This window comes from Hemitrygon akajei, chromosome 7 (assembly GCF_048418815.1).
Source record: "Hemitrygon akajei chromosome 7, sHemAka1.3, whole genome shotgun sequence".
NCBI classification, from domain to species: domain Eukaryota; kingdom Metazoa; phylum Chordata; class Chondrichthyes; order Myliobatiformes; family Dasyatidae; genus Hemitrygon; species Hemitrygon akajei.
Window position 1 is genome coordinate 165,696,206 of NC_133130.1, and position 16,179 is coordinate 165,712,384.

The 16,179-nt window shown below is 44.7% G+C and overlaps 1 protein-coding gene across 11 annotated transcripts in view; it reads left to right on the plus strand.

Moving 5' to 3' along the window:
- rgs3a (regulator of G protein signaling 3a) overlaps nt 1-16,179 on the plus strand; it is a 265,827-nt gene that overhangs the window by 162,116 nt on the left and 87,532 nt on the right. Inside the window, exon 1 of one of the 11 annotated variants that reach the window (XM_073052467.1) lies at nt 7,847-7,987. The exons of 7 other annotated variants lie outside the window; for them this stretch is intronic. Coding sequence is in view for 2 of the 4 variants with exons in the window: in XM_073052462.1 (XP_072908563.1) it covers nt 13,736-13,822 (87 nt within the window). In the remaining 2 variants the exon portion in view is untranslated. Of the gene's footprint in view, nt 1-7,846; nt 7,988-8,276; nt 8,304-8,339; nt 8,509-13,720; nt 13,823-16,179 lie in introns of those variants that run through there. 3 more of the 11 variants (XM_073052464.1, XM_073052466.1, XM_073052462.1) reach the window with 3 other exon arrangements.

Genomic DNA, 16,179 nt, shown 5'->3' on the forward strand with positions numbered 1-16,179 from the left:
AGAGCATTTTGGAGATAGTGATCACAATTCTATCTCCTTTACCATAGCATTGGAGAGGGATCGGAACAGACAAGTTAGGAAAGTGTTTAATTGGAATAATGGGAAATTTGAGGCTATCAGGCAGGAACATGGAAGCATAAATTGGGAACAGATGTTCTCAGGGAAATATATGGAAGGAATGTGGCAAATGTTCAAGGGATATTTGTGTGGAGTTCCACATAGGTACGTTCCAATGAGATGGAAAGGATGGTAGGGTACAGGAACTGGGGTATACAAAGGCTGTTGTATATCTAGTCAAGAAGAAAAGAAGAGCTTACAAAAGGTTCAAAAAACTAGGTAATGATAGAGAGCTAAAAGATTAACAGGCTAGCAGGAAGGAGCTCAAGAAAGAAATTAGGAGAGCCAGAAGGGGCCATGAGAAGGCCTTGGCAGACAGGATTAAGGAAAACACCAAGGCATTCTACAAGTATGTTAAGAGCAAAAGGATAAGATGTGAGTGAAGTGGAACAATCAAGTGTGACAGTAGAAAAGTGTTTATGGAACCAGAGGAGATAGCAGAGGTACTTAATGAGTACTTTGCTTCAGTATTCATTACAGAAAAGGATCTTGGCAATTGTAGGGATGACTTACAGCGGACTGAAAAGCTTGAGCATGTAGATATTAAGAAAAAAGATGGGCAGGAGCTTTTGGAAAGCACCAAGTTGGGTAAGTCACTGGGACTGGATGAGATGTAACCCAGGCTATGGTGGAAGGTGAGGGAGGAGATTGCTGACCCTCTGGTGATGATCTTTGCATCAGCAATGGGAATGGGAGAAGTTCCACAGGATTGGAGGGTTGCGAATATTGTTCCATTATTCAAGAAAGGGACTAGAGATAGCCCAGGAAATTATAGACCAGTGAGTGTTACTTCAGTGGTTGGTAAGTTGATGAAGAAGATCCTGAAAGGCAGGATTTATGAACATTTGGAGAGGCATGATATGATTAGGAATAGTCAGCCTTACGAGCCTGATTGAATTTTTTGAGGATGTGACTAAACACATTGATAAAGGAAGAGCAGTAGATGTAGTGTATATGGATTTCAGCAAGGCATTTGACAAGATACCAGGTACCCCATGTAAGGCTTATTGAGAAAGTAAGGAGGTATGGAATCCAAGGGGACATTGCTTTGTGGATCCAGAACTGGCTTGCCCACAGAAGGATAAGAGTGGTTGTAGATGGGTCATATTCTGCATGGAGGTCGGTGACCAGTGGTGTGTCTCAGGGATCTGTTCTGGGACCCTACTCTTTGTGATTTTTATAAATGACCTGGATGAAGAAGTGGAGGGATGGGTTAGTAAATTAATGTAAGTAAATGTGGTTAAGAAGGCACATGGTGCATTTGCCTTCATCAATTGTGGGATTGAGTTTAGGAGCCAAGAGGTAATGTTGCAGCTATATAGGACCCTGGTCAGACCCCACTTGGAGTACTGTGCTCAGTTCTGGTCGCCTCACTAGGTGACCTTATAGAGGTGTATAAGATGATGAGAGGCATTGATCATGTTGATAGTTGGAGGCTTTTTCCCAGGGTCGGAATGGCTAGCACAAGAGGACACAGTTTTAAGGTGCTTGAAAGCAGGTACAGAGGAGATGACAGGAGTAAGTATTTTTACGCAGAGAGTGGGCTGCCGGTGACGGTGTTGGAGGCAGATACGATAGGGTCTTTTAAGAGACTCATAGAAACATGTAAAACCTACAGCACAATACGGGCCCTTTGGCCCAAAAAGTTGTGCTGAACATGTCCTTACCTTAGAAATTACTAGGCTTACCCATAGCCCTCTTTTTTCTAAGCTCCATGTACCTATCCAGAAGTCTCTTAAAAGACCCTATCGTATCCACCTCCACCACCGTGGCTTCCACATCCTTCCTGTAGTGAGGCGACCAGAACTGAGCACAGTACTCCAGGTGGGGTCTGACCAGGGTCCTGGACAGGTGGACGTGTCTAACGTGAGGGTATAGAATTTTATGGTGATTGGAGGAATGTATGGGAGATGGTGCAGGGGGTTTGATGCTGAGAGTGGTGGGGGCATAGTATGTGTTGCCAAGGGTGGTGGTACAGGAAGATACATTAGGGACAGCTTAGAGACTCCTATATAGGCACATGCATGATTGAAAAGTGGAGGATAGAGTTAAATTGATCTTAGAGTAATGTTAAAAAGTTTTGTATGACATTATGGGGCTGAAGGCCTGTACTCAGCTGTACTGTTCTATGTTTGTCTAATATCTGGAGATCGATCAACACCTATATTGAACACAGTCACTAATTAAACCACCACAGTCTTCTGAGGTAATGAATTCCAAAGTCTCGCCACCCTTTGTTGCACCAGTTCTGATGTGGAATGGAAAATCTTTAATTGCTCCCCATTCTGCTCTAATTGCCATGCTGTTGCATTTAAAGATTAGCTTTTACTTGTCATTGTACGTTGTGAAAAGCATCGTTTGCATCAGCGGCCAACACAGTCCGAGGCTGCGTTGGCGCCAGCTCGCGAGTCTCACAGTGCTTCCAGCACAAACGTAACTTGTCCGTAACCCGTATGTCTCTGAGATGTGAGGGGAAACCGGACGCCCGGAGAGACCCATGTGGTGACGAGGAGGATGTGCAAACTCCTCACAGGCAGCGGCTGGAATTGAACCCCAGTGGCTGGCGCTGTCAGGTGTTATGCTGGACGCTATGCTACTGTGACCATGTCCCATTGCAACCTTTTACAACCTGGTACTCACACCCATGTAGTTCTGTGTCACTGGCAAACTGAGAAATGCTATACCTGGGATCTTCAGACTGACCGCAGAGAAACGGGATGGACCCAAGCACAAGGCTGCTGTGCTGCCCAGCCAAGTCACACCCTTCTCCTCCTACTCCTTGTCGTCCATCGGTTAACCAGCTCAACAAGCATGCAGTTATATTCATGCTAACAAACACCTTTTAATGAAGCCATGTAATAGTTGTCCTCACTCTTTGTGTTCATAGTTAACGCTTTCTGCGCTATTCTATTCCATTCCCGATAGGACTGTTGCCTCTCATGACATTCTGGGGTGGAAAGCCACTATGATGACTGAGGGGCTTCCTCCCCCCGTCTGGCCCCTCCCTCTCCAGTAGCAGGAGAACCCTACACCGAGGTCCTTCCCCAGCAAGCCCTTGCGGTGGCCGCACCGAGCCTCAGTGTGTTCCACAGCATGCACTCCTGCAGCCTGGAACGTGCCAGTCGGCAGTATTCTCCCACGGACATCTCGAGGTGCTGACACGCCAACAACACTCGGACAGGCCAAAGAGTGCCTTTCACCGCCACCTGACGGAATTATATTGGCCTTAGTCCCATGTCTCCCACATTGATCACCAGCCTCCTGCCCAGGGATTTATCAGAAACTGTCTGGAATTCCAAATACACAACATCCACTGGTTTCCTATCACCTGCTCTGTTGAAACATCAGTGAACTCCCGTAGATTAGTCAAACATGTTTATTTATGTTAGTTATATGGATGTGTAAGCCTCACCGTTCACTCAGCTTTCACTTACGGCTCCAGGTAACTGTAGGCATGTAGCAGCGGCAACACCCTGGTAGCGCTGTTCCAACCGGCAGGTTAAACCAGGTGAGGGTAGCCTACAGGCCTCATTAGGCCAAATAATGACTACCGTCCAGTGGTCCTGGCCTCACACATCATGAATACCATCGAGAGGCTGGCCATGACTCACTTCTGAACCCTGGTCAGATCAGGCCTCAATCCCCTGCAGTTTGCCTACAGGGAACACACTGGAGTCGGTGATACTGTCATCTACCTGCAGAGTAGAGCCTACTCCCATTTGGATAAGCAGGGCTGCACTGTGAGGATCCTATTTTTGATTTCTCAAGTATCCTCAATACCACACAGCCCTCATTGCTGCGGGGAAAGCTCTTCTCAATGCAGGTTGGCACTTGCATTGTATCCTGGAGAATGGACTGCCTGACCGGCAGACCACAGTGTGTGCCGCTTCAGAGCTGTGTGTCAGACATGGCTGTGTACTGGCGCCCCACAGGGACTGTGTCAGACATGGCTGTGTACTGGTGCCCCACAGGGACTGTGTCACACATGGCTGTGTACTGGCGCCCCACAGGGGCTGTGTTGGCTCCTTTCCTGTTCACCCTGTATTCTTCAGGTAAAACACCAAGTCCTGTCTTCTGCAGACATACTCTGATGTACTTAACAGACTTGACAGACTTGAGCGGAGCACCAACACAGAGGCTGTATACAAGAAGGGCCAGAGCCGCATCTACTTTCTGAGGAGACCGAGGTCCTTTGGAGTATGCAAGCCTCTCCTTCAGATTCTACCAGTCTGTTGTCGCTAGTACAATCCTCTATGTGGTGGTGTGCTGGGGCAATGACATCAACACGGGTGATGCCAACAGGCTCAATAAACTGATGAGAAAGGCTGGTTCTGTTATAGGAGCCAAACTGGACACACTGGAGGCTGTGGTAGAACAAAGGACCGTACGGAAAATCCTGGCAACTCCGGACAATATTTCTCACCCTCTGCATGCCACCTTGGCTGAACAGAGGAGCACTTCTAGTAACAGACTAAGACAACTGCACTGCTCCAAAGAACATAATATGAGGTCATTCTTACCCTCGGCCAATAGTCTCTGTAATGTGTCAACCTATAGCAGGGGAAGTGATGACCCTTCCTGTTAGATTGTTCGAGTTAATTTATTTTTTATTCTTTCTTACTACCCTTCTAATATTTGTATATCTGTGTACTTGTAATGCTACTGTGACACTGTAATTTCCCTTGGGATCGATAAACTATCCATCTGTCTATCAATCCATTCATCCCTTGGTGAGATAGGGACATGCCTGTCCTAGCATGTGAAGTCATCTCCAGCAGATGAGATCAACTGTGAAGTCCAATGGCCAGGAAGGCAGGTCTGCAACGCTCATTGGAGAGGAAAGAGCACGACGAGGCACAGAAGGTATGGTCATCTACTGCAATCAAGGAAGACCCCAGTTGTGACGATTACTCTTAGCACTCCATTCCGGAGTGCAATGGCTTTTCCACTTTAAAAACTCTCCTGCCCAGGTCTCCTGTCTTTGCTGGATCTGCGGACAACCAATCAATGGATTTGATGGAAGTGTGCCCGGAGACTGGGAGAGAAACTAAAGGATTGAGATCAGACACAGAATGTTTAAGGAGAGAGCAGCAGAACATCAATCTTCACTGATCCATCATGCAGTCACTGGGGGAAATGAATTACAAAGCCAGCGCATTATATCGTTCCTTCTTTGTTGACGGAAAGAAATTCAAGGCTAATGGCTTGTACCCATGAGGTAGTGATGCTAATTTTGAGTGGTTATTGGATATGAACTAAAGGAAAATGTAGATTAAGAGGTGAGTACTGTATTATCTGATTTGATTTCTTCAGAAATAGAAGCCAGTTGAAATGTTACCCCTAACAAAACATATTGTGAGAAGCGCTGGTAAAGAGGGTTTCAGTTACTGGATAAAAAGGCAGAAACCCTCCCCATCATTGACCCTGACACAGGAGTCTAAATTGCTTAATGGGAGCTGATGGATTTAAATTCAAGTAATTAAATTAATCAGGAATGAAAATAAAATCTAGTCTTCTTGGCAGTAAAAAAAAAAGGCCAGAGAAAGTAGTGGATGCAGCCCAGTCCATCACAGGCAAAGCCCTCCCCACCACTGAGCTCATCTATCAGGAGTTCTGTCACAAAAAAGCATCGTCCATCATCAAGGAGACTGACCACCCAGGCCAGCTCTCCTCTCGCTGCTGCCACCAGGAAGAAGGTCCGAAAGCCTCAGGACTCACACCACCAGGTCCAGGAGCAATTACTACTCCTCAACCATCAGACTCTTGAACTACTATGGATGACTTCAATGCTGAATTGATTCTACAACCTATAGACTTACCTTCAGGGACTCTACAACTCATGCTTTCAAATAACATCTATTTATTTACTTATTTGAAAAATTAACTTCTTTGTTTGTCAGTCTTTGTTCATGTATAGTTTTCCACTAATTCTATTGTATTTATTTACTTTCCTGTAAATGTCTGCAAGAAAATGAATATGGTGACCTATACGTGCTTTGTTAATAAATTTACTTTGACATTCAAACGTGAAACTTCAGGTTGTCACAAACCCTCCAGGTTTACTGATGTTGTTCGGGGAAGGGTACACCACCACCCTGCCTCAGTCACTGAACACACATCACCACAACTGTCTCTGACTGCCTCCACAACAAGTTGGCGCTTTCTGAGAACACATGAATAAAGTGTGGAGGAACAGAGAGATCTTCTGGTCTATGTCCACAGATCTCACAAAGTTACTGCACAAGTTGATAGGTGGTTCAGAAGGCGTTTGGTGTGTTGGCCTTCGTTCATCGGGGGACTGAGTTCAAGAGTCACAAGGTAACATTGCAGCTCCATAAACACGTGGAATATTGTGCTCATTTCTGGACACCTCATTATAGGAAGGATGCAGACGGTCTGGGAGTGGGTGCAGAGGAGATTTACCAGGATGGGGTCTGGATTAGAGAGCATGTCTGATGATAATAGGCTGAGTGAGCCAGGGCTTTTCCCTTTGGAGTGAACGAGGATGAGTGGTGACTTGCTAGATATGTAAAAGATGATAAGAGACATAGGTAAGAGTGGGCAGCCAGAGACTACACTTTCCCTAGGGGGAGAAATAGCTAATACTGGAAGGCATAATTTTAAAAAGATTGGAGGAAAGTACAGGGGGGTGTCAGAGGTAGATTGACAGTGGTGGGTGTATGGAACATGATGGGTGTGCAGACACATTAGGGACATTTAAGAAATTCTCAGATAGGCACAAGGATGATAGAGAAAAATGGAGGTCTAGGTGGAAAGGATTAGATTGATCTTACAGTAGGTTAAAATGTTGGCGCAACATTGTGGGCTGAAAAGCCTGTACTGTGTGTAGTGTTCTGTGTTCTGTGTTCTAGAGTGAAGTGCTGGGGTATGAAGCAGCTTGCTTTTCTGAAGTGTGAAGGTTGTGGGAGAGGGGGAGGCCATGTGGGGGAGGGGGGGGAATATGGGGGAAGAGGGGAGATGGAGTATGGGAGAGAGGGAAGGGTATGTGGGGGAGGGGGAGGGGTGTGTGGAGGAGAGGGAAGGGGTAGTATGGAAGAGAGGAGAGGGTGTGGGGGAGAGCGGAGGGTGTGTGAAGGAAAAGGGAGGGGGAGTATGGAAGAGAGGGGAGGGTGTGGGGCGAGAGGGTGTGTGCGAAGGGTACAATGTTTGGTTGTAGGAGAAGGTCTGCAGGGGAGGGGGGGAGGTTGTGGAGGGAGGGAGTACACCCAGTAACATTTCTGGCTCAGGTGCACTTAATCAGTTTATGGACACTGAGCGTCATTTTATGGACATACAATATCTCTCTCTCTCTCTCTCTCTCTCTCTCTCTCTCTCTCTCTCTATATATATATATATATATATATATAGAGAGAGAGAGAGAAACTTTATTGTGTTTCTTATGCTGCAGTGGATCTGGATTAACAATCATTTTGTTATCTTTTACACTTGTATACTGAAGACTGACAATAAACATTTTTGAATCTTCATTCCTATGTGTGTGTCTGAAATGAATGGTTCTGTGATGTAACCTTGCCTTGAAGTTACTCTGGGATGTCACTGGGCTAATGTGTAAGACGTGTTTTCTGTGTTAAAGTACAATCGAGTTGAAGTAACTAAATGCTGAAGGAACTCAGTAAGTGGCCAAGACCTTTCATCAGGATTTAATAGGAAGGCGGAAGAAACATTGACTGTTTATTCTTTTCCATTGATGCTGCCCGACCTGCTGAGTTCCTCCAGCATTTTGTGTGTGATGCTCTGGATTTCCAGCATCGGCAGAATCTCTTGTGTTTATCATTTAGCTGAAATAAATGGGATCTGGTTGAACTAAACGGATGAATGTTGGAACTAACTGACATGACAGTGAGATGCTGTAAGTATTTGTACTGTTGTAACCTGGGGCGTATTTTACATTGTTGTGACCTCATAATTTACATTATTTGCTGAACGAAATAGAAGAGTGTCGATTTGGTAATAAGTGCATTTTAATTGTTAAAAGTTGAGTATAGATTGCTGCATAATTTGTATGTGAGTGCAGTAATTCCTTTTGGGAACTGAATACAGGCAGGACTTGTATTAGGCATATGGGACACATAAGGAGTGTCTCGCTCTGAGCTTAGCACATTGGCATGCGCATTGATAAACGAGGAGAGGTCTGACTTGCTGCTGACTACTGGATGTGTGTGGAGGTATGCTGTTCCTTATCTTCCCCTTCCTGTCCTCATCCTCCGTCTTCTTATCCACAAGCATGTGCGAGAGCAGAGGGTTGTTAATATTTCACACTGGGGAAGTGTTCCGTGTGTGACTGGACATCTTGTGAAGAATCGCCTTCTTGTGGCTTAATTTCCAGGGCTGCTCAATGCAGTCTTGGTTTCCCTGACACTTGTTCTTAAGGTATGTTCCACTATATATCAATAAAATTACAGAGTTGTGCTTGCAATCTATAATTTATTAACTGTTTGGTAATTGTTCTCCAGAGCTGACCAATGGGTTATTGTGGCGAACGTACTGCAGTCTGAATTTACTCCAAGCACTTAACAGTGGCTTGCTCCCTGGTTTTAATCTCTTTACTCTCACAGATCTTTAGCATGTTCTTGTAAATGTTAATTATTAAAGGCACGTTAACTTTTGCTCTTCCTAATGGTTTGTTCGGTCCAGTTTTCGTTACAGTAATACCTGCTCCGTATTAGCTGGAAGGATTTTTAGCCTCCAGCTTTCGGCAGTCAGCTCCTTTGTGCTTTGCTGTGCTCAGTTCTTTCAGCTTGAAGGGTGGCCAGCCATGCGTTCAAACTTCCGATCCCACGATCTACACACTCAGTTTCACGGATCCTTTCCCACCCCGGGTTCGGTATTATTTTACTTGCACGGCTTGTCTCCTTTTTGCACAACGGCTGTTTGCCAGTCTTCATTTGCCCATTTTTTTTTTTTGCAAATTCTATTGCATTTCATTATTCTCCTGTAAATACCTGCAAGAAAAATTAATCTCTGGGTGGCAAACGTTAACATACACACACTTTGATAATACGTTTATATTGACTTTGAGGATCACTGTTGGGAAACACCATCCTTTATAGACGATTGTGACCTGAGAGGATTAATGTTTTTTCATAAAGTTAGGCTGCTAATCAATCTTTTGGAAGAAGAAAATTGAGGTGAATGTAAATGCAGCTCTTTCATCAAGAGTTTAGCTGCTCTGACAGCCAGTGTGTAATACTTACTGATAATTAAAAGCAGGTTGGTCATCAGTCGTTTCAGTAGTTCTTTACCTAGTGATTTTATTGAAATATATCTTGCACAAATATACTTTTTGCCAAGCTATGTATTTTCTATGGGACCTGCCTGTCCTAGCATGTGAAGTTAGCTCCAGCACACTGTGTGGATGAGATCTCCAGTGAGATCCAATGGCCAGCAATGTGGCTCTCTGACACTCCAGTGAGAGCAAGGGGCATGACACAGCACAGAAGATGTCATGGTCAACCCCTGCAACAAAGGATGTGCCCAGTTTGTGACGACTGCTCGTACCCAGACCCAAGCAAGTGGAACTGCCCCAGTGCAATGGCTTTTCCACTTTAACTCTCCCATACAGATTTCCTGTCGTCATCGTTCACAACGACCATGTATTCTGGAATTGCATGAGCAACACCATTTTCGACTCAAGTGGTGGCAACAGTAGCAATATGAAATACTTATTGCCTCATTTGTCGAGGACTAAAATAGTGAACTTCTTGTTGGACATGTGGCGCGTGGCTTCCATACTGTCTTCACTGGCTTTATGGTGAAGTCATATCTATTCAGTTGATTGCAGTAGATATATTCTAAGACTGAGACAGTTTAGCCACATGTGCAATAAAGACAAGATTAGAAATGCTGCCACAGTTAATGCAGTGTGGAAAGTGTGAGTGGAAAGTGCTGTGTAAGAACGTCGGTGTTTGCAACAGGATTCGGCCATCTGGCCTGTCGCTACAGTCTTGAAACACTTCAGAGCTGTAGATGATCAGTCTTCCAACTCCATTCCATTTTTCTGGAGGCAGCTCCTGAGGCCAAGTCATTTGATATATATTGAAAGCAGAGGTTGATAGATTTTAAAATTTGTTTTATTTGGAGATACAGTACGGTAACAGACCTGACCCGCCCAATGAGCCCGCACCATCCAATTACACTCGTGATCAATTAACCTACTAACCCTTATATCTCTGTAATGTGAGTGGAAATCAGAGCACCCAGAGGAAGTCCGTGTGGTGATGGGGAGAACATACAAATGCCCGACAGCCAACAGCAGGAATTGTAAAGCATTACAGTAACTGCTACGTTACTATGCTACTCCACTGTTGCTCAGTAAAGGTTCATCATCAGTAAGGTCATCAAAGGGTATGGGGAGAAGGCAGGAGAATGAAGTCAAGAGGGATAATAATTCAGCCTTGATGGAATTGTGGAACAGACTTGATGGGCCAAATGCCCTAATTCTGTCTTTTGGTCTTTTCAGCGCTTTCCCAAGAACCCTAATTTCTCCTCATTCCCAGAAATCTATCAATCTCTGCTTTGAATGATTTTAGTCTCCCTGTGGGGTAGGGAATTCCAAAGATTCATTATCCTAGAAACATAGAAACATAGAAAATAGGTGCAGGAGTAGGCCATTCAGCCCTTCGAGCCTGCACCACCATTCAGTATGATCGTGGCTGATCATCCAACTCAGAACCCTGTACCTGCTTTCTCTCTATACCCCCTGATCCCTTTAGCCACAAGGGCCATATCTAACTTCCTCTTAAATATAGCTAATGAACTGGCCTCAACTGTTTCCTGTGGCAGAGAATTCCACAGATTCACCACTCTCTGTGTGAAGAAGTTTTTCCACATCTCGGTCCTAAAAGGCTTCCCCTTTATCCTTAAACTGTGACACCTCATTCTGGACTTCCCCAACTTCGGAAACTATCTTCCTGCATCTAGCCTGTCCAATCCCTTTAGAATTTTATACATTTCAATAAGATCCCCCCTCAATCTTCTAAATTCCAGTGAGTATAAGCCTAGTCGATCCAGTCTTTCTTCATATGAAAGTCCTGCCATCCCAGGAATCAATCTGGTGAACCTTCTCTGTACTCCCCCTATGGCAAGAATGTCTTTCCTCAGATTAGGGGACCAAAATTGCACACAATACTCCAGGTGCGGTCTCACCAAGGCCTTGTACAACTGCAGTAGAACCTCCCTGCTCCTGTACTCAAATCCTTTTGCTATGAATGCCAACATAACATTTGCCTTTTTCACCGCCTGCTGTACCTGCATGCCCACCTTCAATGACTGGTGTACAATGACACCCAGGTCTTGTTGCATCTCCCTTTTTCCTAATCGGCCACCGTGCAGATAATAATCTGTTTTCCTGTTCTTGCAACCAAAGTGGATAACCTCACACTTATCCACATTAAATTGCATCTGCCATGAATTTGCCCACTCACCTAACCTATCCAAGTCACCCTGCATCCTCTTAGCATCCTCCTCACAGCTAACACCGCCGCCCAGCTTTGTGTCATCCGCAAACTTGGAGATGCTGCATTTAATTCCCTCGTCTAAATCATTAATATATATTGTAAACAACTGGGGTCCCAGCACTGAGCCTTGCGGTACCCCACTAGTCACTGCCTGCCATTCTGAAAAGGTCCCGTTTACTCCCACTCTTTGCTTCCTGTCTGCCAAACAATTCTCTATCCACATCAATGCCATACCCCCAATACCATGTGCTTTAAGTTTGCACACTAATCTCCTGTGTGGGACCTTGTCAAAAGCCTTTTGAAAATATAAATATACCACATCCACAGGCTCTCCCCTATCCACTCTACTAGTTACATCTTCAAAAAATTCTATAAGATTCGTTAGACATGATTTTCCTTTCACAAATCCATGCTGACTTTGTCCGATGATTTCACCTCTTTCCAAATGTGCTGTTATCACATCTTTGATAACCGACTCTAGCATTTTCCCCACCACCGATGTCAGACTAACTGGTCTATAATTCCCCGGTTTCTCTCTCCCTCCTTTTTTAAAAAGTGGGGTTACATTAGCCACCCTCCAAGCCTCAGAAACTAATCCAGAATCTAAGGAGTTTTGAAAAATTATCACTAATGCATCCACTATTTCTTGGGCTACTTCCTTAAGCACTCTGGGATGCAGACCATCTGGCCCTGGGGATTTATCTGTCTTTAATCCCTTCAATTTACCTAACACCACTTCCCTACTAACATGTATTTCCCTCAATTCCTCTGACTCCTGGCCTTATTCAGAAACAGATAACCATTTCATCAACTAAAGTTAGTACAAAATCAATTCACATAGAGCGTGTAAATTACATACCTCTGATTAAGCCAAAAATTGAATTTGTACTTTGCCTGTTACTATGGATTCTGGTTAATTGGTCAATCAGTTAATCAGGGCAACTGATTATCAGGGACAATTCTTAAAGCACAAAACTAACTGATAAAACAGCCAGCATTCCCTGTGTTTATTTGGATCACGGTGGGACAGGAGACTTGCCAAACAGTTTCCAACTAGTGTCAGTCACATGCACTTATGTGGCCATTAGACACTGCACCTTGCTAAGTGCAAACAGTTTCTAAATAGCGTCAGTTGCGAGTGTTTGTCTTCAATAAGATGTGGTTTTTGTCACTGATAGTTGGTGAGAAATAAGCAGTAAAACAATTCCAAATTGTTTTGCTCACTGTGGTTTCAAGCATTCAAGCTTAGAAATGCCAGAAACGGCCAGGAGAGAAAATTAAATGATTTTACTACTTCAGCAAATTAAGAATTACAAAGAATTTGAAAGTATCAACAACCATCTCGCATGTTACAATGAAAGTGGAGATTTGAAGGATGCAATCATCGAAAGTATTTTTTACACTAGGTGTCTGCGCTGGTTTTGTTCAAAAGAAAACGGCAGTGTACATGGATGAATTCCTCTGTCAATAGCTATTAGGAACTAATACATAGCTTTATAGTACTGTAGTAACATTGGTAATATTCAAATTTGTTTTGTCTTTCAATTAAATATAGAATTTGTTGCTCAGTTATGCGACAATACCATGATAGAATGGCAGATCAGACTCGATCGGCCAAGTGGCCTAGTTCTACCCCTATGTCTTATGGTCTAACAGTTTGTCTTTTTTTAATATCTTTTTTGACTATTTCCATGAAATTTCAGCAAATTGGGGCAGCCACTTAATTGGTCCCGATGTGTCCCAATTAAGTATACTCTGCTGTACTTCCAAATAAAATAGTTGGGAGAACTGCATGAAATAGAATTGCTCTTCAGTAGAGAATGTGTGTGGCCAGTGGTGTGGGTCCAGGCTTTTGTTCGAGTTGTCTGCTGTAACTTCTTGAAGTTCAGGTCTTTACATCTCAATTACTGAAAGTCAGTGTGATCGAGAAACCGTTGCAGCAGGAAGAGGAGGAGGGAAGCGCTGAGTGCTGGGAAGCAGCTGAGGTGAGCGTGCTTTAAAAAGGTGTGCACAGCGGGTACTCCGGTCAGTGTGATCGAGAAACCGTTGCAGCAGGAAGAGGAGGAGCGAAGGGCTTGTGAGGTAATTGGCAACAACAAATAAAAGGACGGGTAACTGAAGAGGAGCGGCCAGTGGTGTGAATGGCTCAGGGTAGGAGTAGAGCTTTGAGGCATTGGCTGGCGAGGCTTTGGCGAGCAGAGGCTGAGGACGAGCTTGGTCCAAGTAAGGTAAGGCTCAGCAAGTTCCTTTAATTAATTTAATTAATTTAGAAGTAGGTAATGGAGGCAGCAGTTAGGGCAGTCGAGTGCTCCGTATGCAGTATGTGGGAAGTCAGGGTGAGCACAATTGTCCCTGATGACTACACCTGTAAAAGGTGCATCCAGCTGCAGCTCCTGACTAACCGAGGTAGGGAACTGGAGCTGGAGTTGGATGAACTTTGGATCATTCATGAGGCAGAGGCAGAAATAGACAGGAGTTTCAGGGAGACAGTCACCCCTAAAAGTCAGGAAGCAGGTAGCTGGGTGACTGTCAGGAGAGGGAAGGGGAATAGACAGCAAGAGCAGAGCACCCCTGTGGCCATTCCCATCAACAATAAATATACTGTTTTGGATACTGTTTGTGGGGACGACCTGCCAGGGACAAGTTGCAGTGGTCATGTCTCCGGCACCGAGACTGGACCCTCAGCTCAGAAAGGAAGGAGGGAAAAGAGGAGAGCAGTAGCGATAGGAGATTCGATAGTTAGGGGGACAGATAAGAGGTTCTGTGGGAGAGTTCAAGAATCTTGGAAGGTCTGTTGCCTCCCTGGTGCCAGGGTCCGCAATATCTCGGATCGAGTTCGCAGTGTTCTCAGGACGGTGGGTGAGCAGCCAGATGTCGTTGTCCATGTAGGGACCAATGGCATGGATAGGTAGAAGGAGGAGGTCCTGCAAAGAGAGTTTAGGGAGTTAGATGCAAAGTTGAAGGACAGGATCTCCAGGTTGCTCCCCGTGCCACGTGCTAGTGAGGCTAGAAATAGGAAGATAATGCAGCTAAATACATGGCTCAGGAGATGGTGCAGGACGGAGGACTTCATATTTCTGGACAATTGGGCTTTGTTCCAGGGAAGGTGGGATGTCTTCCGACGGGACGGTTTGCATCTGAACTGGAAGGGGACTAACATCCTTGCGGGAAGGTTTGCTAGTGCTGCTCCGGGGGGTTTAAACTAGATTTGCAGGGGGAGGGGAACCAGAGTGTTAGAGCAGGTGGTGAGGTGGAGGAGGATAAAGGTCATGCGAGGACTGCATGTGTGGACAGAAATCAAAGGTTTGTATGAATTAGAAATGTTCTCAGGTGCCAAAATGAAGAGACTGGGGAAGAGGCGTTTAGCTCTCAAATAGAGAAAGATAGGAGACAACGTGTGAGGGAGGATAGGCAGGTGATAGAGAACGGACGCGCTCAGACCGAAGGTTTGAGATGTATCTATTTTAATGTAAGAAGTGTTGTGAACAAAGCGGATGAGCTTAGAGCGTGGATCAGTACTTGGAGATATGACGTGGTGGCCATTACAGAGACTTGGATGGCTTAGGGACAGGATGGTTACTTCAAGTGCCAGGTTTTAGATATTTCAGAAAGGACAGGGAGGGAGGTAAAAGAGGTGGAGGCATGCACTGTTGATCAGAGATAGTATCACGGCTGCAGAAAAGGTGGACGCCATGAAGGAATTGCCCACGGAGTCTCTGTGGGTGGAGGTTAGGAACAGGAAGGGTTCAATAACTTTACTGGATGCTTTTTATAGGCCGCCCAATAGTAACAGGGGTATCAAGGAGCAGATAGGGAAACAGACCCTGGAAAGGTGTAATAATAACAGAGTTGTTGTGATGGGAGATTTTAATTTCCCGAATATAGATTGGAATCTCCCTAGAGCAAGGGGTTTAGATGGGGTGGAGTTTGTTAGGTGTGTTCAGGAAGGTTTCTTGACACAATATGTAGATAAGCCTACAAGAGGAGAGGCTGTACTTGATCTGGTATTGGGAAATGAACCTGGTCAGGTGTCAGATCTCTCAGTGGGAGAGCATTTTGGAGATAGTGATCATAATTCTACCTCCTTTACCATAGCATTGGAGAGAGATAGGAACAGACAAGTAAGAAAAGTGTTTAATAGGAGTAAGGGGAATTATGAGGCTATTAGGCAGGAAATTGGAAGCTTAAGTTGGAAATAGATGTTCTCAAGGAAAAGTACGGAAGAAATATGGCAAATGTTCAGGGAATATTTGTGTGAAGTTCTGCATAGGTACCTTCCACTGAGAAAGGGAAGTTATGGTGGGGTGCAGGAAACGTGGTGTACAAAGGCTGTAATAAATCTGGTCAAGAAGAAAAGAAAAGCTTACAAAAGGTTCAGAGAGCTAGGTAATGTTAGAGATCTAGAAGATTATAAGGCTAACAGGAAGCAGTTTAAGATGGAAATTAGGAGAGCCAGAAGGGGTCAGGAGAAGGTCTTGGCGGGCAGGATTAAGGAAAACTCCAAGGCATTCTACAAATATGTGAAAAGCAGGAGGATAAGACGTGAAAGAATAGGACCTATCAAATGTGACAGTGGGAAAGTGTG